At 42.6% G+C, this 26931-nt stretch overlaps 1 protein-coding gene across 6 annotated transcripts; it reads right to left on the bottom strand.

The window, feature by feature from the left end:
• MAP3K8 (mitogen-activated protein kinase kinase kinase 8) lies at positions 1–26931 on the bottom strand. Of its 6 annotated transcripts, XM_074001324.1 has the most exons (9): positions 26338–26532; positions 25968–26079; positions 21382–21740; positions 13377–13544; positions 11510–11771; positions 10276–10382; positions 3608–3760; positions 2351–2597; positions 1–1170 (listed from the first exon to the last, which is right to left on the bottom strand). In XM_074001324.1, exons 3-9 carry the CDS (start codon positions 21715–21717, stop codon positions 1040–1042), a joined length of 1404 nt encoding a protein of 467 aa, XP_073857425.1. In that variant the 5' UTR covers positions 21718–21740; positions 25968–26079; positions 26338–26532; the 3' UTR covers positions 1–1039. The 6 variants fall into 6 exon arrangements, 4 of the variants coding, with proteins under 4 accessions (XP_073857425.1, XP_065376547.1, XP_045255713.1 ...); XR_012417563.1 differs by lacking the exon at positions 10276–10382; XM_065520475.1 differs by lacking the exons at positions 25968–26079; positions 26338–26532 and adding an exon at positions 26771–26931.

Here is a 26931-nt window from a genome sequence, read left to right as displayed (position 1 = left end):
TAAGGCAAAATACTGAATTTATTCAGTTGATTTGACCAGTCACATTGGACAAAAGTGTTGGGTTTTATTTGCATAATGTAAAACACAATTTACTTAAGACTACTCACATACTTTACAATGTTACAAATACATATATATACACACATATATGAAAGATTTATGAAGGCATTTGATATAATACATACACAGTATGCTATTTTAATATACAAATGCTTAAAAGAAAATTGAGTCATAAGAATTACAAAAGGAGCATCATCAATAATTTACAAAAGTGTTCATTTTTCTTCTCATTCTCATCCTTTGGGATGTACAAAAATTATGTGGTTTACACAGTTGTATCCACATTCAAAACATCATGTTTTGAATGTCTTAAGCATAGCATGTACAGTACAAAATGTTTCCATAGGAACACAAAAGAAACCGTCACTAGTGGCCTGCTGTCAGATGGCTTCTAATTCATCAGTTAGCCATTTTTAAGACACTAGTCCAGCTTATTGCTACGATATTCAAGTTGTTCTATTCACCTAAATTATAATGAATTCAATGTATACCAGAATTTACCAATAAAGGCTCAAAGAGTTATATAATATACACCAATATACACAAAACAACTATTCTGAGTAAAATGAAGATTCCATAATTAAATAAGAACCAAGAATAGTAATTTTAGGCTACTCTGTTATCCTCGTGATGGGTATTTTTAAAATTTTGAGCAAAGTGCACAGTGAATGGAACAGTCAGCGGACACGATCCTTCTGTGAACTCTCAAATTCCTTCCTTAGAATCACATCACCTGAGAAATGAGAACCTTGAGACCTGGTGCGTTATCAGATAGCTTCACAAGTCAAACACACAGGAGCCACTTGGAGGCACATTCATGGGTCACGGGAGGTCACACTGCTCCTTCAAAACTGGCACCATTCACTGTCCAGGGCCCCTGTGTCAAGGCAGCAGAACCAGCCCCCAAGGAGATCAACGCTATCTTAATTTAGAGCAAACATGACATGTTTTTTGAAGTGGCATGCCAAAATATGCCACTTCAGCCATATTCAAGTGTTGGTGGTCCCCGAACAAGATTGAAGTAGCCAGCCAGAGCGCCGAGGTCTATGTAGAGAGAGCGTTGTCTCTTGAGCATCTCAGATTCCTCAGTGCTTCCTGTGCATGAAGAATCTGAAAAGGAAAACATTAAAAAGTAAGTTACAAGAAAACCTGTCAAATAATACCTGTTCCTTCTGCAGTGAAATAAATCCTTTGGGGCCTAATAAAACAGTGTCTTAAGTGTGAAAGATGGGTCTTGGAACATTATGGATAAGTTCACATAATAGGACATAGAACAAAAAGTTCAAACAGGAGTCAATGGAGACAAGAAATTAGTTAGAAATCCTGGCATATTTTTCCAACAGCCAGATCGTTCTCTTTAAATACACAAAAGTCAGACAAGCAGCAAAGAAATATAAATAAGTGCGCCAGGTTTGACATCTGGGTTTGGACCTAAATGGATTAAGAATGCCACAGATTTTTAATAAAAATGGAAACCCTTGTCTGTGCATATTCAATGCTCCTGGAATGCATACAGACTTTCTTAAGTGGGAAAAATTTACAACTGGCAAGATTTTAAGCCAAGGAAGATGGAAATGCAAGTTGACTTCAAACTCAGTATTTTATCCGTGCAGGGCAGTGCCATGATGTTCCCCCACCAAGGACTGGGGTGGCTTAATATAAATGAGTTAGGCTGGGCACGGTGGCTCACACCTGTAATCCCAGCTCTTTGGGAGGCAGGTGGATTGCCTGAGGTCAGGAGTTAAGAGACCAGCCTGGCCAACATGGTAAAACCCTGTCTCCACTAAAAATACAAAAATTAGCCAGACATGGTGGTGGGCACGTGCAATCCCAGCTACTCAGGAGGCTGAGGCATGAGAATCACTTGAACCCAGGAGGCAGAGGTTGCAGTGACCCAAGATCATGCCACTGCACTCCAGTCTGGGCAACTAAGCAAGACTCCATCTCAAACAACAACAACAACAACAACAACAACAACAACAACAAAAAGGTGAGTTAAGACAAACGTTGCAAAAAAGCAAGTTGTAGAAAAGCAAGTCAGAAGCATTTTCCAGTGACTGTGCTACCTACACTTGCACTGAAAATCTATTATAATTTGGTGCTAAATTAGCCAATTAAAAAAAAAAAAAAACCTGCTTCTGTTAATCTTGCTGAAATTTCTCAAGCAAGGTATGGTACTCAAGAAGTTATTTCCCTTTTTTCCAAGTGCTTTCATGAACTACATTAGAGGCTGGATGTGGACAGAAACAGAAGGGAAGCAAGGGTACGGCACACAGCAGCGTGTCCTTACCAGCAATGTTCTCAGGAAGTTCCAGCTCCTTCCTACTCAGCAGCCTCTTGCGCTCAAAGAGGGCAGAGTCCAGACTCTGACAGCGTGGCTGATCCTCTCTGGGCGGGTTCAGGGCCTCATGTTTTAGTAGGTCTGCGGCTCTTGGGCGGTGATTGGGGTTTCTCTCCAGCGCAGCTTCTATCAGCTCTCTCATCCCTGGACTGCAGTCATCTGCAATGTCTTCTAGTGGAGGCGCTTGCTTGTGGATCTATGAACAAACCAGCTCTCTTAGCATCAAAGGTATGGAGATACACCCTCAACAGCAAACGCACGGTAGTAACAGGACCTAGAAAGTAATCCGTTTCCCACCACATGCCCTGCAACAAATGCAGTTCGTGCCCTTAAGCAAGCAAGTTTCCCTTTAATTTATTTTTTCTTTTCCCTTTGACACAGGGTCTCTGCTCTGTTGTCCAGACTGGAGAGCAGTGGCATGAACACAACTCACTGTAGCCTCGAACTCCTGGGCTCAAGTGATCCTCTCACCTCAGCCTCCCACGCAGCTGGGACCACAGGCCATACACTACCACACCTAGCTAATTTTTTTTTTTATTTTTTGTAGAGATGGGGTCTTGCTTTGCTGCCCAGGCTGGTCTTGAACTTCTGGGCTCAAGAGATCCTTTTGCCTTGGCTTTCTAAGGTGCTGAGATTACAGGCGTGAGCCACCGTTTAATTTCTAAAGGATACCAGGTTAAACCCATCTTCTGGTTTAATGTTACAAAAGATAAGTGCTAGGTTTGAATGTCAGTGACAGCTTCAAATCAGTGGCCCAAAAGTCACTATGTAGTAACAGGGAAGTGTCTGCTCCTGAATTTATCAACAGTAAAATGGGAATTGCATGTTCCACTACCAGCCACCCTGGTGTGAACATTAATAATAAAAAATGTTTTAAGTGTTCAAAGAACATATACAACTTCAGTGGCTGATACACTTACGCTACTCTGATGCTAGTAGTATTGCATTATTACACATAAAATGGAATAGCATAATTATGCCCAATGCACATTTTAGTAAGCTCCCAATAAAATAGCTATGTTTTCTTTGCAAGAATGGAGCTTGCTTCTACATGGGAAGAACTTGTAGCTACCTGTCATTTCACCATTCCCTCATTCAGATGGCGGTGGTATAGAAGGCAGAGCAGTCCCTCCCAGCCTGCGGGATGCATAACTCAGCCCCTACCCCGCCCCAGGCCTGGTTGAACCCCACTTACTATGTACTTACTATGTACAGGTAGGAGGGATAGGCTGAGCGAGGGTAGCGCTTCACCCAGGGCGGGGTGCCCGTCTGCATGTGGATGAGCGTGGCTCCCAGGCTGTAGATGTCTGCTTTGGTTGAATGGCCCCTGCATAGGATGACCTCTGGGCTCATGTAAATCTGAAAAAGAAGTGGCAAACATTCAGCTTCATTCCCCTCCTTTGTGTGGGGTTCCATTTCCCTACTCCAGTTTAGGAAATTGACTCATGCGCCTTAAACTAGGAGAATAATGCAGGCATTCCCCAGGAACCATGCAGCTCTTGCTGGAGGTGTCCCTGCAGTCCGATAAAGAACACCTGGCTGGGCGCAGTGGCTCACACCTGTAATCCCAGCCGAGGTGGGCAGATCAGTTGAGGTCAGGAGTTCAAAGCCAGCCTGGTCTCTACTAAAAATACAAAAATTAGCTGGGCATGGTGGTGGGCACCTGTAATCCCATCTATTTGGGAGGCTGAGGCAAGGAGAATTGCTTGAGCTTGGGAGGTGGAGGCTGCTGTGAGCCAAGATCGCACCACTGCACTCCAGCCTGGGAGACAGAGTGAGACTCCGTCTCAAAACAAAACAAAACAAAAAAACACCCTTTTCTGGTTGATCTGGCAGCAAAGAGACTAGAACCAGGAATCTATCCGGGACTGCCACTCATCAAAGTTCTGCAGTACACTGATCAGGTGCAGCTAAGTTTTCTACTAACAGCCAATTCCTTTTATATTTAAATGAACTACAAGTAGACTTCTTGATCTGTTTGTTGTTACATTGCTAACCCTCTAAATATCTGCAATGATAAAAGGCGATATAAATCTATAGGGTATTAACACAAATGTCTTGAAAGGGAAAAACTTAAAAAATAAAGTGTAATGTTGTGAAAGTGATTCTAAAGAGTCATTTTTACAAACTATCTGTTATTTTTACCTACCATGTAGCCCAGTGACTAAATATTAAATGCAGCCATATTAACATTGTATAAGTTATTTTTGGTTTCATGAGTCCATGCTGAATAAACGGGGTTGGTTTTATAAATAGTTTCTCTAAGAAGCATTTATTTCTAAACTTAAGAAAGAAACAAAGAGAGGTGGGGCATGGTGGCTCTTGTCTATAATCTCAGCACTTTGGGTTTTTTTGTTTATTTTTGGTTTTGTTTGAGACGGGGTCTCCGTCTGTCACCCAGGCTGGAATGCAATGCAATGGCGCGATCTTGGCTCACTGCAACCTCTGCCTCCCGGGTTCAAGCTATTCTCTTGCCTCGGCCTCCCAACTAGCTGGGATTACAAGCGTGTGTCACCATGCCTGGCTAATTTTGTATTTTTAGTAGAGAGGGGGTTTCACCATGTTGGCCAGGCTGGTCTCAAACTCCTAACCTCATGATCCACCTGCCTCAGCCTCCCAAAGTGCGGGGATTACAGGCGTGAGCCACCGAATCTCAGCACTTTGGAAGGCCGAGGCAGGAAGATTGCTTGAGCCTAGGAGTTTGAGACCAGTCTGGACAAGATGGAGACCCCCCATCTTTACAAATTAGTTAGTTACCTAATTTAATTAAACATTTTTTTAAAAAGGAATACAGTAAACACTGGTGACCAGTTATTTGTATTCATGGCTGGTGCAGACATATAGTAGTTAATATCCTAATTATCAATATTTCGCTTGAAACAGCTTGTACACTGTCTGCCACGTGAATAAGAGAACGGAGGTCAGTGTTCCCGGAATACATTTCAGGGTAAGTAAGTAGAGAACTAGCTTACAAAAACCGAAGAAACTGCCCAGTCTCCCCACCCTAACCCTGCTCAACTCCTTCCTACAAGCCACTTCCGGGCCAGCTTCCTTTTGCTGTCAGCAAACAGGTCAAACTGAGCTCCTGTTCTCAAGCTTTCCCTGCAGCAAAGCCAAAGGAATTTCCAGAAGGACTTTGCTACTAAATAGATCACAAAGTTAAAAAATTAATGCACAACATTGTACCTATAGTCAACAATAGTGTATTGTATACTTAAAAATTTGTTGAGAGGGTAGAGTTCATGCTAAGTGTTATTAACACAATCAAATAAAAAAAGAAAAGGAAATGCAATGGGTATTATTAACTGTCCATAGAGGATGCCTACCTTCTCTCCTGTACCCCCTCCTCCCCGCCAATACAGCAAGGATTGGGCCGAGTGCTCACTGCTGGTGTAGGCAACAGGGGTTGTGCAGAGGTGGCTCTGCAGGTTCTACGTGACTGCACGCCTAGGCAGCCTGGGGAGATGGAGCATCTGTAAGCCTGGTGGCCTGGGTGCTGCCCCTCAGGCAGAAACCCTGGCTCAGGGCTCTTGTTCTTCAAGCTCTACCAACTACCAGATAGATCACGGAGCAGCAGAGCATGATATTCAAGCACTCTGGCTGATTAGAAGGCATGAAACATCCCTGGTGGGGCCAAGACAGGGCTCTCTGAGAGTTCTGCACCCTTGGGGCTGGGCACCAGAGCAAGAGAAAACCTTGATGTCAGTGATCGAACCCTTCACCTCTCAATATGTTTATTAGAAAGGGAAAGAGACCGTATGTGTGTGTATATGTGCGTGTGATGATTATATAGTTAACTTACAAAAGTAAAACCTAGCAGACTTAGAAGGACTTTTCAAAAAGGACCAAGTTCTAAAAGTAATTCTGATTTGTTATTCACATTCACAATGTATTCTTTCTCTGTACCATGTAACTCAAAAACAGTTGGTTCTGTACACACCAGATTAACCCTGTATGTGTATTACATGGTTACAGTAGAATGCTCTGAATACCGATGCTTAGAGAGAGAAATCAAACAGGGGTAAGCAGGATTTGCATTTGGGAGCTATACTGCAGAAATCAGAAATTGTCTATGACTGTGCAGTAGCCACATGATCAAATTCTAACATCAGCCAATCTGCACAGTTGACTGACTAATTTGATCTCCTAGCTCTTTAAGTAGGAAGAGCAAAAGCAAGCTTGTTGAAAGGTTTCATTGGTGACTTCACAACTTTGTTCATTACCAAACTTCAACTCGTGTGTATTAGGCAGATAGTAAATGCAGGCTGATTAGAAGAGGGTTTATATTTATAAACACCGAGGCTCAGTTTTGCACCTCACAAAAAGCAATTTGCATTTGCCAAAAATAACCTGATCCAAATACTACTCAGGAGTAAAATATGTTATTATCTCACATTCATGCATTCTGCTAGACAGCCCCAGAAAGAACACTTCTTTCTCCAATGTTGCAAAATGTTCGACTTCACCACACTGCCAGGAAGAGAAAAGTATTTTCCATCTTTCATACCATAAATAGTTTGTTTCTTAAACTGGTTCCAGGAAAAAGGGTGGTGGAATATTACATATCTGAACTCCTGACTAACGCCAAATATGCTGAAACATTTTCCAAAGAAAACATGTCGTAAGCATTAAGTCTTATGAGATCTCACATTTTGGTAAAGTATTTTTAAGATCTAGGGACTAAGCATTCTTAAAAACAAACAAACAAACAAACTACAGTTTCCCTTCTGAATATTGTTTGGCTCAAACTATCAAGAATCCCTGCTTGAGTATTTTCAATAATAACTTCGGTAATATTTGCAAAAGAAGGATTTCTTCTGTTGCCCCGGAGAGTCTTGGCTTTGAGAGAGTTGAGAAAGCACTTACAGAATCTTGTTTTTTTTTTTTTTAGGACAAGGTCTTGTTCTACTGTCCAGGCTATGGGTGCAGTGGCATAATCACAGCTCACTGCAGCCTCATCCTGGGCTCAAGCAATCCTCCCACCTCAGTCTCTTGAGTAGCTGGGACTACAGACATGCACCACCATGCCATTTTTACAAAAGTAAAGTTTTTGTTTGTTTGTTTACTTTTTGTAGTGATGGGGTCTCATAATGTTGCCCAGGCTGGAAGAATCTTGGTTTGAAAGGAAGATAATTTTTCTGTTGCTGCAATCCAGTTCAGTGCAACACGTATACTAGCTAAACTAGACTAAGGGCTGTCATCTGATTGAACACCAAGACTGACCTGGTAACCTTGACATAGAGGTGCAGTCAAAGACCCTCTCTCTATTTCCTATGGGCACTTCCAGCAAAGAGAAGGGCATGGGGCTGAGTGGCTCAGGCAGTGAAGCTTCCCCCAGTAGTGGTGAGGGGCCAAGGAGGCAATTTTACACCCATTTACCTTCCTGCTTGCACCCAACCTTGTGCCCATCACAATCAACTGTGAACTAAACTGTTGTGCTCTTTCTTTTCTCTTTCTTTTTCTTTCTTTCTCTTTCTTTTTTCTTTCTCTTTCTTTCCTTTCTTCCCTTCCTTCCTTCCCTTCCATCATTCCTTCCTTCCTTCCTTTCCTTCCTTCCTTCCTTCCTTTCCTTTCTTTCTTTCTTTCTTCTCTCCCTTCCTCCCTCCCTCCCTCCCTCCCTTCCTTCCTTCCTTCCCACTCTCTCTCTCTCCCTCCCTCCCTCCTCCATTTTCCTTCCTTTCTTCCTTCTTTTTTTTTTTCAAAAGAGATGAGGTCTCACTATATTGCCTAGGCTGGTCTCGAACCCCTAGGCTCAAGCAAACCACCCCCACCTCCTTGGCCTTTCAAAGGGTTGGGATTACAGGTGTGGGAACACCATGCTCATCCCTAAACAGTTGCTCTTTTAATAATTCAGGTAATTTAAAGTAAGTCCCCCTACCAAAGAGTGAGGATTGCTGGAGTACCACTAAGGCTTGCTCCTCATTGCCTTGTCTCATGCTTCCTTGTTGGTGCCCACAAGAACCTGCCACATAGCAGATGCTCAGCGGACACTTGCTAATTGAATCAACCAGCCAGCATAATGATGTGAATGTTAAATATATTATTTGGAAGCCCTCGAATGAATTTTTCAGAATCTCATTTAGAGTCAGGAAAGAAAGGCTTTTCTGGGTTGTTTTTTGCTTCACAGATGAGTTAAACATGAGTGCTATTTTACATCTTTAAATAAGATACATTTATGCTCACTACTTGAGGTTTATTATAGGATTCCTAGGCTCAAAGAGAGGCCTTCAAAGTCCTCATAAATATTAATGATCATGATAATTAAGACTGTCATTGAGCCAAAACAAAGTGATATTAGTTATATCAGTAATATATTTTAATAATGTATATAGTAGTATATTTTTTTAAAGTTATGTAGCAGTTAGACTTTAGGGTTAGACTTAGAAAGAACTGGGTTCAAGTCCAGAGTCTGTCACTGAGTGACTCTGGACACTTTATTTTAATCTCTGCAAACTTATTTCCTTTATTGTGAAATGAGAATAACAATAGAATCTGCTTACAATAATAGTATTTACAACAACTGGGTTGTTGTAAGGATTAAATAACATACTGCTTTTTAAGGGCTAAACTTATTATAAAGTTAACTATAATTCTACAATTATTATGAAAGCTGAACTGTGGGCCAGACACGGGGGCTCACACCTATAGTCCCAGCACTTTGGGAGGCGGGAGGATCACTTGAGGCCAACAGTTCAAGACCAGCCTGGCCAACATAGTGAAATCCCCATTTCTACTGAAAAAGCAAAATAAACAAAAAATTAGCTGGATGTGGTGGCACACACCTGTAATCTCAACTGCTCAGGAGGCTAAGAAGCGTGTGAACCCAGGAGGTGGAGATTGCAGTGAGCTGAGATCATGCCACAGAGTAAGACTCTGTCTCAAAACAAAACAAACCAAAACCAAAACCAAAACCAAAACCACACAACATAAAGCTGAACTGTGGATATGATCTATTTGTGGGGGAGGGGAGGGTTTGAAACAAGGTCTTGTTCTGTCTTCCAGGCTGGAGTGCCCATGGCTCACTGCAGCCTTGAACTCCTAGGCTCAAGCAATCCTCCTACCTCAGCCTCCCAACTAGCTGGGACTACAGGGGTGTACCACCACACTGAACTAATTTTTTTTTTTTTTGAGATGGAGTTTCACTCTTGTTGCCCAGGCTGGAGTGCAATGGCGCGATCTTGGCTCACCTCAACCTCTGCCTCCCGAGTTCAAATGATTCTCCTTCCTCAGCCTCCCGAGTAGCTGGGATTACAGGTGCCCACCACCATGCCCAGCAAATTTTGTATTTTTAGTAGAGATGGGGTTTTGCCATGTTGGTCAGGCTTGTCTCGAACTCCCGACCTCAGGTGATCAGCCCACCTCAGCCTCCCAAAGTGCTGGGATTATAGGTGTGAGCCACCGTGCCCAGCCTGAACGAATTTTTTTTATAGAGATGGGGTCTTGCTATGATGCCTAAGCTTGTCTCAAAGTCCTGGGCTCAATTAATCCTCCCACCTAAGCCTCCCAAAGCACTGGGATTATAGGCATGAGCCACCACACCGGGCAAATATGATCTATTTTGTCATTACATTGTTTATAAATGTTCTATATATGTTCTATATATAGAAATGTTCTATATATCAACATGTATATTATATTACAAATACTATTATGTATTATAAATAACATAGCAAAAAATAAAATAAAAAATCAAGTGCTAAACTTAGTACTTGACACAGAGCAAGTGCTCATTAAACGTGTTCCAAGGATAATAATGATTTAATGCAATGGATTTCTTTCCCTTCTTTGTCCTTCATTCCCACGATAATTATAGAACAATTTTTCCTTTTTTATTCTTAATAAAATAGTAACCCTTTTCATGTGAATATAATTACCTCTGTTCCCCGGAGGTCCTTAGGAAAATAGACATCTTCGGTCATTTGAACACTTAGGCCAAAATCCACCAAAACAGCTTTTGTGGACATGAAAACAATGTTGCTAGCTAAAATGAGAGGAAATTTTTTAAGATAAAATTTTTTATATATTCATAAGTCAAATGAAAACATTATCTGAAACAATAATGAATCTCAAATCAGAAAAGACTGAAATGCTTCCTCTAGTGAGATGGGTGTATTATATTCAAAAGGGGAGAATGCATCTCAGATTTTAGGTGAAAATCACTTCGGATCCATCAGGAATTCAGCCAATGTGGGTATGAATGATTGTAGCCATTAATAATGGTCAAGAACTTGAGTTTCAAACTCTACGACATAAGCATATTGTTGTCAAGCCACTTTTCTAAAGCAGAAAAGTAAAATACCCATTTTTTTCCCCCAGTAAAAGTTATGCCACTCTAATTTAGTACCGGCTATTAAAGGTTTACCTATTTCCTCATCATATCAGACTCCTAGAAAACAGTTATCAAAGTTGTGTTTAATGGATTATTATTACATTGGTATACAAAATGAAAGAGGTATTTGTTTCTCAAAAATATTTGTCTCTGTGTTTGTATGTTTTTAAGTAAATCGCATTTTTTTTGGTGGGGAGGGGACGGAGTTTTGCTGTTGTCACCCAGGCTGGAGTGCAATGGCGCCATGTCAGCTCACTGCAACCTCCGCCTCCCAGATTCAAATGATTCTCCTGCCTCAGCCTCCCAAGTAGCTGGGATTACCAGCACCCAACACCACGCCCAGCTAATTTTTTTTTTTTTTTTTTTTTTTTGTATTTTTAGTAGAGACAGGGTTTCACCACATTGGCCAGGCTGGTCTCCAGTTTCTGACCTCAGGTGATCCATGTGCCACAGCATCCCAAAGTGCTGAGATTACAGGCATGAGCCATCACGCCCAGCCTAAACTGCAATTTTAAAAGCCTTTTTAACAGAGCAGTACCTAAGAGGTATGTAGCTATAACTTTTCAACAACTGTTCAAAGTAATCTTTCTGTATGACTTGGAAAGCTCTAGTAACCCCGCATGATTCTAAGACATGTCTCTGGAGAAGGAAGATGGACGGTGCTCTGAGGGAGCTTTCCATCCTTCATGGAGGGTCTTCAGATTACAGGAAGGAGCTTGTTTGTCTCCTGAATAACTAGTCTCTTTGAGCCAAAAAGGTGTATGTCCAAAGATACTTACGTTTAATATCATGATGGATTACTTTCTTTGAGTGTAGAAAATCAAGTCCCTTGAGAACATGCTTTGTCACCCAAATAATTTCAAATTCTCTCATTGGTCCACAGCTCTCCAGTTTCTCCAGAACAGACCCTCCCTCGCCTGCTTCCATAAAGAGATGGACAGTTTCACCCCACAGGACTGCGCCATACAGCTCTGCGATGTTCTCGTGCCGGAAGCAAGCCTGGATTTCCACATCAGATGGCTTAAATTGATCTACTGGGATCTGGAACACAAAAATACGAGCGAGATTCTAAACAACCCCAAAGTCATCTTAAAAATATATAATATAGGTCAATGCAAAAACCAAAAGGCAAATAAATGTCCTCAAGAATACTCTGCCCTGTGTGAAAACGGACTGCCCAGGTACAATACTGTTTGCCTCAGATCTGCCTTTAACTATGTTAGTCAGCTTTCAGTATAAAATTCAGAACAAGAAAATAAAAAACAAAATAATGAGTTATTATTTTCACTTAGAAGTCAGAAATCCATCCAATGTTTTCAAATTATGAATGAATCAAAAAAGAGATAATTTCCCACCTATTAGACAACAGTATCTTTGGTACCTAGATTTTAGGTTGTATTTTCAATATTTCAGTTTATTGTGAGATAGTATGAAGTGTTTGTTGCCACAGTTCATACTCTATTATAGCAACGTATTTAAAATAAGCACTGAAAATGGACACGGTGGCTCATGCCTGTAATCCCAACACTTTGGGAGGCCAATGTGGGTAGATCACTTGAGGCCAGGAGTTCAAGACCAGCCTGGCCAACATGTCGAAACCCCATTTCTACAAAAAATACAAAAATTAGCCAGGCATTGGTTGTGCACGCCTGTAATCCCAGCTACTCTCTTATTACAATAGGAGAGACCAAGACATAATATTTGGCAATTATTTATTTTATTTTTTGTTAAATCAAAAGTGAGTGTATTTTTTGTTGTACTTTTTGAAAAATTAATTAAAGCAAAACAGACATACAAAAAAGTGTAAAAATGATGAGTCCAACTCAATGAATTATCAACTGAATGTACAAATGTAACCCCCATCTAAATCAAAATGAAAAACCACATCAGGCCAGGTGCGGCAGCTCACGCCTGTAATTCCAGTGCTGTGGGAGACCAAGGCAGGTGGATGGCTTGAGGTCAGGAGTTCGAGACAAGCCTGGCCAATATGGCAAAACCCCATCTCTACTAAAATATGAAAATTAGGTGGGCATGGTGGTGGGTGCCTGTAATCCCAGTTACTTGGGAGGCTGATGCAGGAGAATTGTTTGAACCCAGGAGGTGGAGTTTGCAGTGAGCCAAGACCCTGACACTGCACTCCAGCCTGGACAACAGAGCAAGACTCTGTCTCAAAAAAAAAAAAAAAAAAAGAAGGGATAGGGTCTTTTCAATCATTGATATATTTAAATTCAGCCTTTTAAATCTGCCTTCCTGAGAAGGCTACCTCCTTCCCAATCTGCCTCTGCCTGGCCCCCTCCGCAGCTGAATGAAAGGAGAATCACATAGAATTGCTTCTACTTCGCAGGATGGCTCTTCTCTACCTCTCTCCAAGAGTGATGATGTTATTTATCCAAATCAGTGCTTTAAAAACCAGCACTTTCCTTGTAATCATCTAGATTAAAATCAACTATGCTCCTAAACAGAGATTTTGGGGCTGAATGGCCCCAAGTAGCCAATGAATTCAGAAAAACAAATGCTTTGAGGCAGTGCACCCTTAGATAAGATCCAATCAAAGGATAAAAATCTTTGGTTAATGCAAATGGACAAACAAACAAAAGCCAGAATGCCAAACACACAGTGTGGGTTATCTAGTTACATAACACATACCAGTTTACACGCCATTCTTTTCTTCGTCTTTATATCTTGTGCCAAGTATACCTTTCCAAAGGCTCCCCGAGGAATAAAATCAGAACCAATATTTCTGTAAGTCAGCTTCCAAGGGATCAGGAGAACATCAGAGTCTATTTGGTAACGTCCATTTTGAGGAGTGATGACCTACAGCAAAATAAAAATGTGAGAGGGTGAGGACTTCAGTCAAGTTGACTTTTTCTAAGTTTCCATTAGGAGACTGGTTATTTTAGCAGCATTCTGATACACAGTTACAAAATTAATGTCACCGTGCTTAATCCTACCAACTGTACAGACCTATATTTAGAGCTTGAGGAAGTCAGAGAGAGCATGTAACAGACACAGGTGCCTGGTCAGACCTGGTCATATTTCCACCTACTCATGAGTAATTAATTGCCAAATAGAACTTTAAAAATTATTTATCTAAAAAAGCATGACTACGGCAACCAGAAGGTTGAAAATAAAGATTGCGTAAATATAAACCATGCCTGCAGGTTGACTTGTTTCTATTAAAATGTGCGAACCTGTTAGTCCACATAGCTATTACTCACACATGATGCATACAGAGAAAGAGCATCAAAATTAACTGATGATCATGGAAGATTTTGGAAAACCACAGCGTATGCCAGAGCTATGAGTTGACAATGCTATGTAAATTAAGTGAGGGCTGAATTACTTCTCATCTACTTACTCACTTAATATCTATTGCATGCATTGTATCTATTGTGTGCAAAAAAGTTGCTAGGCACTGTGTTTGGCGCTGCGGAGGCAGCCATGAACAAGAGATGGCTGATCCTTGACCTCCCAGGGTTCACAAGCAAGCTGACTCTTAGAAGTTTTGAAACTAGTTGATTCAAACATTGAGAGACAGCTGGGAGCAGTGGATAACGCCTGTAATACTAGCACACTGGGAGGCTGAGGCAGGAGGCTATCTTGAGGCAAGAGCAGCCTAGGCAACATAGCGAGACCTCATTTCTACAGAAGGAAATAAAAACACAATATAAATTTTAAAATAATAAAACAAAAATTAAGAGGTCTACTCTGATAGCAATGTGGGTTCAAAGGCACATGCATTTGTCAAAACTCGTAAAATTGGACATTTAACATCTGTGTATTTGGCTATATATAAAATATATTTCAATTTTTAAAGAGGAAAAAATTAGAAGAGAAAATAATTATAATCAAAATTAAAACAAAATAATATGGTAGTTCATGGGAAATGCGATCTGGAATACCTGTCTGTAACATGTCCAAAGTGTTCTTTCAAGGGATAAATCACCTCAGTACCAGTTTCTCCTCAATGTAATCAGTAATATTACAGCTTCTGATTCGGAATTCAGGAATTATGAAACTTCTTCTTCTTCTTTTTTTTTTTTTTTTTGAGATGCAGTCTTGCTCTGTTGGCTAGGCTGGAGTGCAATGGAATGATCTTGGCTCACTGCAACCTCTGCCTCCCAGGTTCAAGGGATTCTCTCATCTCAGCCTCCTGAGTAGCTGGGATTACAGGTGTGCACCACCACGCTCGGCTAAATTTTGTATTTTTAGTAGAGACGGGGTTTCACCATGTTGGCCAGGCTGGTCTCGAACTCCTGACTTTAAGTGATCCACCTGCCTCGGCCTCCCAAAGTTCTGGGATTACAGGTGTGAGCCATGGCGCCTGGCTCAGGAATTGTGAAACTATTAAAGGACCTTAACTTATTTCAAGTAACAGAAGAAGCTGAACAACTAGGTGTGGTGGCTCACGCCTATAATCCCAGCACTTTGGGAGGCTAAGGTGGGAAGACTGCTTGAGGCCAGGAGTTCAAGACCAGCCTGGGTGACACACTGAGAACCCATTTCTATTTTGTTTAAAATTTAAAAGCAGCAGCAGCAACAGCTGAAGGGAAGGTGACAAATCCCCAAATCTACCACATGGGAAGAGAATGAACTCGTGATTCTTTTAAAAGAATTGTTTTTGTTTAAAATTCAAAAGCAGCAGCAGCAGCAGCTGAAGGGAATGTGACAAATCCCCAAATCTACGACATGGGAAGAGAATGAACTCCTGATTCATCTGCAGATGCGTGGGACTTCTCACTTGGGACAAGGCTACAGAAATAGTTCTAGTAACTGTAAGGGCCATTCAGTCAGCTCCACCACTGCTAAGTTTAGCTACACATCCCACAAACAGATGTGTTCACTATTAGGGAATAAAGCAGAGACTAACTCTAATGCTTAGAAATATGAAGTCATTAAATTTAGAAACTATTTACTGAGCGTTTCTGCTGTGTGAGACCCTGTGCAGGGCCCTAGGGCTAACATGAATAAGTGCAGATGGCGGTCTTGCCTTGTTTGAAAGATGACTTCCTTTCAAGAAGTATGTCGCCTCTGGTTGCTGGAAGCCTCTTTTGCAGCATGCTGAGAACATGATGGATTTAGTCCCTTTTGACATTTAGACACTCAAGAGCACTTGCTGATTTTCCCTTTCTTGTCATTAAATATTTACAGGCCTGATTTCAATGCACCCTCCAGTGAACCATCTCTATGTTTAACTCACTTTCGTGAAAGTTTTATCAACCTAAATTTGTTGTAACCCAATTTGGGTTTTTTTGTTTGTTTTTGTTTTGAGACAGAGTCTCGCCCTGTCACCCAGGCTTGAGTGCAGTGGCTGGAGTGAGTTCTCCTAGGCTGGCCCTGAATTTCTAGTGTAATGTGCAAGTCCTGACCAGTTTGTAGTTCTGCAAATGCCTGGTTCTTCCCCTAGCCCCAGGTCCCCTGTATTTAACTTTCTTTTTTTGTTTTGTTTTGTAACGGAGTTTCGCTCTTGTTGCCCAGGCTGGAGCGCAATGGCATGATCTCAGCTCATCACAACCTCCGCCTCCTGGGTTCAAGTGATGCTCCCGTCTCAGCCTCCCAAGGTGCTGGAATTACAGGCATGTGCCACCACACCCAGCTAATTTTATATTTTTGGTAGAGATGGGGTTTCTCCATGTTGGTCAGGCTGGTCTCGAACCCTGTATTCAAATTTTAGATAGGTGTTTTTCTTCTTTCTAGGGGCCCTTATAATTTTTTTTTTTTAAGACATGGTCTTGCTCTGTCACCTAGGCTGGAGTGCAGTGGCCCCATCACAGCTCACTGAAGCTTCAACCTCCCAGGCTCAAGCGATCCTCCCACCTTGGCCTCCCAAGTAGCTGGGACTACAGGTGTGTGCCACCTCACCTGGCTGACTTTTTTATTTTTTGTGGAGATGGGTGTTTCACTATGTTGCCCAGGCTGGTCTCAAACTCTTGGGCTCAAGTGGCCTCAGTCTCCCAAAGTGCTGGGATTATAGGCACAAGCCACCACACCCAGCCCTATCAAACCATCTTAGGGAACGCTATGCTGCTTATCTCTGCCAATTCTTCAACTTATCAAAATCATCTCTAAGGGCAGGCATTATAAGCACACTTTCTATTTCCTCATCCAGATCACCATCATTTATACTAAACAACACCAGGCCAAGAAGCAGCATATTGAGAAAAATTTTTAAGTATTATAGTAAGAATAAATTCCACAAGTGACCTGTGTGATATGCTACTATGAAACAGACATGGTATTGATCTCTAGTCATGCAGGCATATTATCTAGCACAAAGGCCAAGCTAGCTCTGTCCTACTCTGCTGATCACAACGAATGGATCCTCACATTCAAAATATGGCCCCAAGATAGACACCAATACCAGCTTGAGTTCACAGCGTCCTGCCCAGATGATGAGAAAAGTTAACAGTACAATTCATGAGAAGTCATGGACACAGTTGGAAATGCATGTGAAAGAAGAGAGAAGATCTGGGGAACATGCAATCTGAAAAATTTTGGAAGGACTGTCATAAGGAAGGGGTGTAACAATTGTATACAACAGCAACTCCCACAAGGCCTTGCGTCCATTTAACACTCACTATGTGTAACTAGGTCATGTGTATTCATTGATTGCTCCAAATATCAACCCTATGGAGTGTCGTGATGTTATCCATTTTATAGACGAGTAAACTGAGGAAAGGACGGGTGAAATGACCATCCCAGGGTCACACAGCTAATCTGTTTCAGAGCTGAACTACATAACACAGGTACTTTAATTCAGGGCCCATCATCTTCAAAACTGCTCATGATATGTACTTTTTTTAATGGCCAACAAGTAGGGCTTGCACTAAATGGTCAGAGATGAATTTTGGTTCTATATAAGGAAGGGAACTTTCTTACAGTCAGGACTGGACAAATAGGAAACTGTGTCCCAGTGTGTAATAAGCTCCTTGTCACAGTAGATTTTCAAGAATAGACCAAAATGTTCTACCAATTATTGGAGATGATGAACAGCGTTATTTGAGTACTAGACGGAGGGCTGGACTCAAGTATCTTAAATGCTTTTTCAACTCTGAGAAGCCATAACTCCATGACTAAGCCCTAAGGAACATCTTCAGCATTTCACACTTATAAAGTTGTAAAAAAGTGAAGGAATGGGGTCCTTCAGTCCCCATAAAACCACCACAAAGTTGAGTGTTTGGAACCCATTTTAGATTATTTGTTCCCAGACCAGGTTATGAATCAGCGTAGATTCTAAATAACATGCAGCACTCTTACCCAAAGCAATTCCCAGGTTAGTCTCCCAAAGCTTCTTCCCCAGGTCTTGCTGGATGTTGGTGGGATCTTTAACAAATATTATTTTTAGTAAAATCACACACACACACACACAGTCACTGAACATGACTGTGCTTCAGGATACTTTTGTAATTCCTGGTTCTGCACCCTGTCTAAATAACTCTATGGTGTTGTGGTTGTTGGCTGCCTGAACACATCAGGTCTCTATGTCTCTGGGTCTCTGCACATGCTGTTGGAACCCTCTCTACTTCATCCTGCTGACTCCAGTTCAACGCTTCAGACCTCGGCTTAGGCATCAATCCTTCTTGGAAGGCTGTGCTGGCATTCTCCTTCCTTCTACCACACTCATGGCTATGTAAGGTATCCTGCCTGTGCACTGCCAGAGGAAACAGGGTGCAGGTATGCTGGGAAGCAGCACATTCTACTATAAATGCCTATTTAACTGCATCCTGCATGTACCAGGCAGCAAGGTCCCAGAGGCACAGACTGTTCCATACTATCTCTAGCACCTGACGCACTGTAGATGTCCAAGCTATGTCTAGCAAATGAATAGGTAAATACTTGAATGAAAGTTTCCCCATCCCTATGTAGATACACCGTATAGATGGATTTTACCTAGGAACCAATCGTGTAATAGATAATCAGCTGCTATTTTCCTAAAGCTGAGAGTTAGAGAGCAGCAAATGAAGCCCAATGAGTAAAGTTTTTGATAGGGTAGTGGGTGGAAGATGATGGGAACAGAAAGATCTTGAACATTGGGTGGTTCCAATGTTCCATGTGAGGATGAAAGGGAGCCGAAAGCAAGCCTTGCCTCCCTCACTACTGTCTTGAAGTGACTATGTTCAGAGATGACAGTCCCAATCCCTAGGCTATCATTTATGAATCATGGAGCTCTGATGGGTTACCTAGCAGGCACAGCAATGTAGTCCATCTTTAATGTGAGTAGCAGGAAAGTCAACTGCAGTCCCCCAGAGCCATCAACCACTGGGTCGATTTGCCTAGTGAGGCCATGTCTACGATCCAGTGGATTTTAAGGTCCTCCTCTTATTCTATTCTGTTTTTCAGTCTTCTTGTTTTATATGTTATATTCTTGATCATTTTTAAAATAAAAATCTTTTTCAAGTTTTTCAAGATCCCTGCCTTTACTTATGTATTTGTTTACTCTTAAAATTTTTCCTGGCCAGGCGCAGTGGCTCACGCCTATAATCCCTGCACTTTGAGAGGCCAAGGCGGGTGGATCACCTCAGGTCAGGAGTTTGAAACCAGCCTGGCCAACATGGTGAAACCCCGTCTCTACTAAAAACACAAAAATTAGCCGGGCGTGGTGGCAGGCGCCGGTAATCCCAGCTACTCAGGAGGCTGAGGCAGAAGAATCACGTGAACTCATGAGGCGGAGGTTGCAGTGAGCCAAGATTGCGCCACTGCACTCCAGCCTGGGTGACAGAGCAAGACTCTGTGTCAAAAAAAAAAAAAAAAAAAAAAGAATTCTCCTTAATTATGTACTTGTTCATTTAAAGAGTACAGGACCCATGGCAGGTAATGACAACATTTTACTCAAACCCTTTGCTGATACAATTTTACCCTCCTCTTAATGTCTTAGTCTCTCTCCTTTTTAGGATTAACTTTTCTGGCCCCACTCCTAAAAGACTTCAGAAGGCTATTTTTTTGTATTTCTTCTAATTTTCCTGAATTTCTTTCTGTACATTCCCAGATAGGCCAGGGGAATAGGCAAACATACCTAAGTCTTTGCATGTTTACAAGCAAGAATAATTTGGTTTTTTCTGCATATTTTCATTTAAAATACTCATTTTTATAGAAGGAGCAGGATTTAAAAAAATTAATTCCCACTTTAACAAATAAATACATTAAAAATGAGAGAAATACACAAACAATTATATTTCTCGGTATAGACATATATATAACTTTGAACCCGAGTTCTCCAACTATCCTTTAGTTGGGAAAATCAGATATGGCTTCTAGTTCAAATGATTACTTCTCATTTATAAAAGGAAGAAATATTCTGAAGGTAAAGTACTTAGTCGACTATTAAATAGAGCTTGATAGATCCAGACCAAAGCAGTCACACAACAGTGCAAAATATGATCTTGCTCCATGGTGAGCTATGGTTGAATATGACTGGCTTCTGACAAAACAATTCACTACATACCTGACCTAAATTACTGTGTTGTTTCTAATTAAATGAATGTAGTATGCAAAGAAAACCAAAATAATTAAGTACTTTGTCTGGACTCCATACTCACTCAGCACTGACTTTCCCCCTACATTAGCCATTTTGCCATTTAGATACACCAAAAGAAAGGGCGTCACTTTCATCCATAAGCATGTTTTGTAAGTTACCACCTACTCCTTTGCAAATTATTCTTTTTAAAAATATTAGGTTACCTTTAGCCAGCACCTACGTTCACCTCTGCCATACTAAAAGCCTGACAGAATCCCAGGCACACCTAAACACATCACCTGATCTACTATTAGGGCAACAAAATGTTGCCACAATATTTTGCATGATTTGCATACTTGCGATGATTAAGCAAATATATCATTTGCCATTCATACTTTGCCAATTAAAGAGAGTGAATCTGTGGATAGCTATTTACTGCCTACATACTACATTTTTGCAGAAATAAATTAATAACATTTCAAGATGTGACAAGAAAAGAACAAATAATTCAACCTTCAAGAAGATTAATTAATGACAAAGTGTTTATTCTCCTCTCAGACAAAGAAGTCTCATTAAGCCTTTCTTTTCTGCATAACTGATGAATAAACTTTTTAGTGAATTGTTAAATTAAAACACATTCTTCTTTGTTGTTGTTGTTGTTGTTGAGACAGAGTCTCACTTAGTCGCCCAGGCTGGAGTGCAGTGGTGCAGTCTCAGCTCACCACAGCCTCCACCTCCCAGGTTCAAGGGATTCTCGTGCCTCAGCCTCTCAGGTACCTGGAATTACAGGCGCCTGCCACCACACCAGGCTAATTTTGTATTTTTAGTAGAGACGGGGTTTCACCATGTTAGCCAGACTGGTCTCTAACTCCTGACCTCAAGTGATCCACCCACCTCGGCCTCTCAAAGTGCGGGGATTACAGGCGTGAGCCACTGTGCCCAGCCAAAATACATCCTTCTTAATGACCTATTTGTAGAAATACTACTAAAATATGATCAAGAGTCTTTAAATAGAACTTTTAATGAAGACTTTTTTTTTGCATCTTTGACATGGAGGTACTTCTTACTGATGATTACATCTTTTAAAATCATACCTGGCAGCCCATCTAAACCAAATTCAAACACCACTCTGCATTAAATGAAGCTGCAGTAGGAAAGCTGAGCACACAGCACCCAACTGATCGGAAAGAAACATACCATGTTTAATAAAATTCCAGATTCTTGTGGTCGCTGTCCATAAAAATGCTTTGCAGTGTTGGATATATGGTTTGCAAAAGCCAGCAAATCCTCCACGGTTCCATATCTGACTGATGACAACCATGGTACCTCTTGGCCACTAAGCAGCAGAGACTTAGAACGCTCATCGTTTTGATTGCTGTCTTGACACATGGTCATTAGACTGGGTTCATAAACTGCTGGCTCTTCACTTGCATAAAGATTTTCCATAATGTCTATTACATCGGACACATTTAAATGTTTAATTAATAAATCAATCTCTTCTTTATTGTCACTTCCAGTGCTCATGTACTCCATTACTGTTGCGCTTTCCAGAGAGTCTAGGAAAGAAAACACAAATCCTTAGTTTACGATATTTGTATCTGCATTCAAGACCAATGGGAAACTAGCATACAAGGATTGGCAACAGGATTTTATATGCCTTTGTTCAGAAAACGAGGGTTTTGTGTCAACTGTGTGTGTGAATTCAAGTTGACAGTGCAGAAAGGGACCTAAGATAACCTTTAGTCCAGCTCACTTTGCAGAGGGGAAACCTGAGACCCAGAGAGCTTACTGTTACTCACGGAGTCAGTGGTATCAGCTACAGCCACTGAAGACAAACTTTCACTACGCATACACACCAATCAAGAGCAGCTCAGGAATCTTTGAAGAACTCAGGCTTCCGGCTCTTTAGGGCTTCCAACTTTACACAACCCAGCTATTCCCCCAAAGTGGCACCCTCCCTGCAAAATTCGCTATGGCTTTTTTATGCCTCCGGTGACTTGAAAGAAAAATAACCTCTTCACGAAATGCAGGAGCTAACTTGGCAAATAAAACTCAGGCCCTGAAAGCCAGAAGCTGGAAAAATGGATTTCAATCTAAACAAATTTGATGGCAATAGGTCAAGTTTCCGGAATGATTCTTATGCAAATGAGTTAAACAGCTAATTGGAAGGGTGACAGGGAACCTTGTTCTCCCAGCGATGAGTATGAGAAAGATGACGATGCATTTAACCTATGATTCAGCTGTCCTCCCTTAGGACCAGAATTCTTTAATAGTGCAAAGCAAACATCTTGAGGGTCCCAGAAGATTACTATCTAGATAAACAGCCCTCTAGAAGCTGTGAATAGTAGAAAGAAGCCAGGAAAGTCAAATATATCATAAGCAAGGCCAAGTGACTATATTAACCAAAATTGCATTTCAGCTCTTATATACAAATCAGCTGCCACACTTGGAGATCTGTAGATGAGAAAAAGAAAGTAAAGCAAGAGTAAAAACTGATGTTGTTACTCAGGATTTTAGAACAACTCTGTTCTGAAGGAGAAAAGACAAAAGCTCTAAGAGATCTAAGAGAATTTCAAGGCACATTGGTCTACTTAAATCATCGTTTGCACTCCCAAAAGCACAGCCTCTTTCTGAAAGGTATTTCAAGTTCTGAAAGGCAGAAGCCTTTAACACACAGGACACTCAGGGCTAAAGCCACGCATCTCTGATCAACCTGGAGCTTCATTTCAAAGCTCCAGGAAATGCTCCACTGCAGAGCCACCTGCATGCATGACCCAGCCATCTGCCTCTCAGTGCATTTCATTTGACAAAAGAACCATGCAATTTAGTGTCATCATTCACTTACTTGATGGTCGTTTTCTGACGTATGAATTGCGTCTGAGGAAAGTGGTCTAGCATCCTGCAATCCAACATTGCTCTGGTCTCAGACTGCTTGGAGTCAAATCACATCACCTCCCCACCACACTCCCATTTACTGCTTGCATGACGTTGAGCAAGTAACTTAACCTCTCTCAACCTCAATTTTCCCCATCTGTAAAATGGAAGTAATAACAGCACCTACCTCATGAAGTGGTCGTGAGGATTAAAAGAGTTCAAGCTCATAAAGTGCTCAGTGCAGTGTCAGGGGCATGGTAAATAAGCTGTGTCATTTTTAGCTGCTTTATATGCATGAGAGAGAAAAGTACTGAGTCAGACTCCTGGCTTTGCAGATACTGCATTAGCTTCCTTTCTTATCTGCAAATGAGATGTGGCTACCTATTCCCCTGGCTTCTTCGCAGTAAGAAGATTGTATCTAAAACAAGACATAAAGAGAGAGAGAAAAAAAGGCAGAAACCCATGAAATGCTTTGATGGCTGTTATCAACACAGTGAAATCTAGAGTGAGGGGGCAGCTTCCCCTCCCGAGATCTTGTACATCTTTGAGGGAGATTGTGATTCAGGTTCTTGGAGTCTACTGAGTTAGGAAAGGAACTTCTTAGATTAATGGAGGAACATTTGACATCGGTTTTACTGAGCCATCTAGTTGCAGTTTCTGCTTGTCGAATTTACTGGAAACACAGAAGTTAAAACAAAAACAGCCTAATTTGGGGCCTCAGGGGTTGAAAGGATCCAAGTCTCCTGGACTTATTTATCAAATGGATGACTTGACAGAAAAAAAAAAAGTTCTCAGTACTAACACGACTCAAGAAAGAAAGAGGAAAAATGTCCACACAGTTCAAATTCACTCTGCTGATCCGGGAAGACAAATTTTAGAGGTTTTTAAAAAAAAAAATTAGTAGTAGTATTCTTTTTATTCTTTTATTTTGTTAATTGGGGGGTTTTCCTGTGAGGACTGGAGATTCTAAAAGACAAATCCTAAAAGAGCGGTAATACAAGGTTTTGGTTTTTAAATCCTGCAGAAAGTCTCAAGCATTTATATGTAAAACCCAAGAGCTTAAACACACACAACCACACCCCTAAACTGTGAGTTGCCTGGAAAGGGGAGAGGGAGGGAAGCAGGACCCGGGAGGTGGAGGAGTGTCTGACACTGAGACTTTTCTCAGTGCCTGCATTAATTCCTTAGCAACACAGGGCCCCTGTCACACAAATCTATGCTCCCCAGAAACCCTGCTGACCAGTTCGCCTGCTAACTGCTCCTGCAAAAAGCCTCAGCACTTTCCAGCCTTAAAGAAGCACACAATAAGCTAATGGTTTCTGAGTTATTCATGATCTGTAGCCACCTAGAAAGTTCAGATTGTGAAGGTATTTTAGTTTGGCAATAAAGACGTTTAGTATAAGATGATTTTTCCCTTGACACAATTTACAATAAAAGTCCTCATAAAATTCCTGCTTCCTAACCAAACAGAAAATTATGCCAGCTTTTGGAATTGGAGAGATGTGCAAATACAGTCAAAACTAGTTACACTGAATTATTTCAGAAATCAGCAATAAAATCACGATGAAATTCTGTTCCTAAACATTAACACAATACTCTTGGCTGCCTCCACATACATAAACAAAATGTGAGTGTTTCCTGGCAAGTGTGAATGAAAATGGCCAACGTACCAGCATATGCTTCTGCCTCACAAAGAATGACTATTCCTTGTGTTATTTCCCATTTAAAATTATTTTTTTTAGGCCGGGAGCAGTGGCTCATGCTGGTAATCTCAGCACTTTGGGAGGCCAAGAAGGGTGGATCACTTGAGGTCAGGAGTTCAAGACCAGCCTGGCCAGCATGGTGAAACCCTGTCTCCACAAAAATTAGCCGGGTATGGCGGCGGGCGCCTGTAATCCCAGCTACTCAGGAGGCTGAGGCAAGAGAATCGCTTGAAGGTGGAGGTGGAGGTGGAGGTTGCAGTGCGCCGAGATCGCTCCATTGCAATCCAGCCTGGGCGACAAGAGTGAAACTCCGTCTCAAAAAAAAAAAAAAAAATTGTATATATATATTTATACTAATATAGATAGATAGATAGATAGATAGATAGATAGATAGATAGATAGATATAGATAGATAGATAGATCCTGCCAAAATAGTATATTCTCCCTCAGGGCACATCTCTGATTATGTTTTTGTTCTCAAAAAGCCCCGGAATTATGCGTTTCAGGGGTATAGAAGGAAGGACCGCCACTCTGCTTCAAAACCTCTAGATGCCTCCACGTTCCCATTTTCTTTACACGACAAAGTCCTCATGGGCCATCTGCCAGACGACCTGCACACAAACCTCAATCCTTCGGAGAGAGCTGGGGGCGTCAGCTGGAAGTGGATTACACGTTCCTTGGCACACACGACTCAGGCTACAAGTATGTAAAGCAACTGCAAGAGCCTTTCTGTCCCCGTTTTTATCAAGAGCAGCATTTTATCTTGTCTTCCCCAAAGTGAAATAGACAAGCATCGCAACGTTTCACTCTTAAAGGCAGCGGGTGGCTTCCCCTGTTAACTATGGGGACTATCCCTGGGCGTCCTTCTCCGCCTAGAGCTAGAAAAATTTCAGTCAGTCCTGATCATGCATTATCGCTCGAAAACAACTTCCGTGAAAATAACTTTTTTTTTTCTCCTAGTATTCTTTCTTAGACCAAAAGCCCAGCCTTCGTGTTCTGCTATGACTCCTTTAGTCACGGGATACAGTCCAGGTTACAAACTTGAATGTAGTTCCAGCCATTCACAAGTCTCTGGGCTCCGCCAGCCCACACTCCCACTCCCTTCCTCCTGGTTCTCTAAGTCAAGGGAGCCTAAAAAGCTTGTAAATTATCAAAGCACCCAGCATTTGGGAGGGTCGGGTCCTCCAACCTCCGAGCTGCACTCACCGGGTCTGGGGCAGGGACAGCGCGGCCGTCCAGGCGGTGTCGGCGGCGGGAGGCGCAGTGACAGCGGGTCCCCGCTTCCCCGCGCACTGCCCGGACCAGCACTGCCCGGGCCCTGCGGATCCGGGAAGGAGGAGGAAGGGGGAGGAGTCGCGAGTCTGCACCCCGTGAGACCCTTGCGCAAGGTGCTTTCCAGCTGTGCCTGGTGCGGCCGGCGACCCGCGAGCGCAGCTGTGGGCACGCCCCCACCTCTTCCCACGCCAGAGTTTTCCCCTCTGCTGGGGTCACCCTCCATTTCTGCATGGGAATCCCCGGGGCACCCAGGCGGGACGCGACCCGAAAGACACGCCGGAGACCCCCAACCCTGGGTTACCTGCGGCTTTGGCGCTCCCACGCCGGCCAAGCGCTCCAGCCGCGGACCCCCGAAGGTTCGGTGCGACGCTGGCTGCAGGCCCGTGCGAGCCGGGCACGCCGGGCCACCGGGATCCGGCGGCAGCAGCGGCAGAAACAGGAGCCAGGGCGCCGGACCCCAGAGCGTGGCGCGCAGTCCAGACCCGAGCGGACTAGTGAGCCCCGCGTCGCCCGCACGTCCAGACCGCCGTGCTCTGCCCCTGACTCACGGCGTCTGAGCCGGCCCAGGGGCGGCGCAGCGGACGCCAGCCACCGCCTCCCCGACTTTTCCATTTCCCCTTTCTCTCCGTAAACAGAAAGAGACTGCCTAGCTGCAGGGGAAGCCAGAGCCCCCGCGCTGGGAAATTCCGCGTCCACCCCCCCCCCCCCCGCGGTCCCCGCCGCCCCTCGTTTACCCTCTGGGCGCCCAGGCGGAGCTGGAGGCGGGACTAGGGAGGAGCAGAGCTGCACGCGGGAGGGGCGCAGGACGTGAGCTGCGGCTCGAGTCGAGAGCCTGGGATGTGGACGAGTTTTCCCCCGGGCCTGGTGACCCAAGGCGTCCTGGTGGCGGAGTTGC

Source organism: Macaca fascicularis, chromosome 9 (genome assembly GCF_037993035.2).
Source record: "Macaca fascicularis isolate 582-1 chromosome 9, T2T-MFA8v1.1".
Taxonomy (NCBI): Eukaryota; Metazoa; Chordata; class Mammalia; order Primates; family Cercopithecidae; genus Macaca; species Macaca fascicularis.
Note: the sequence above shows the minus strand (reverse complement) of the source record. Positions and strands in the feature narration are given on the sequence as shown.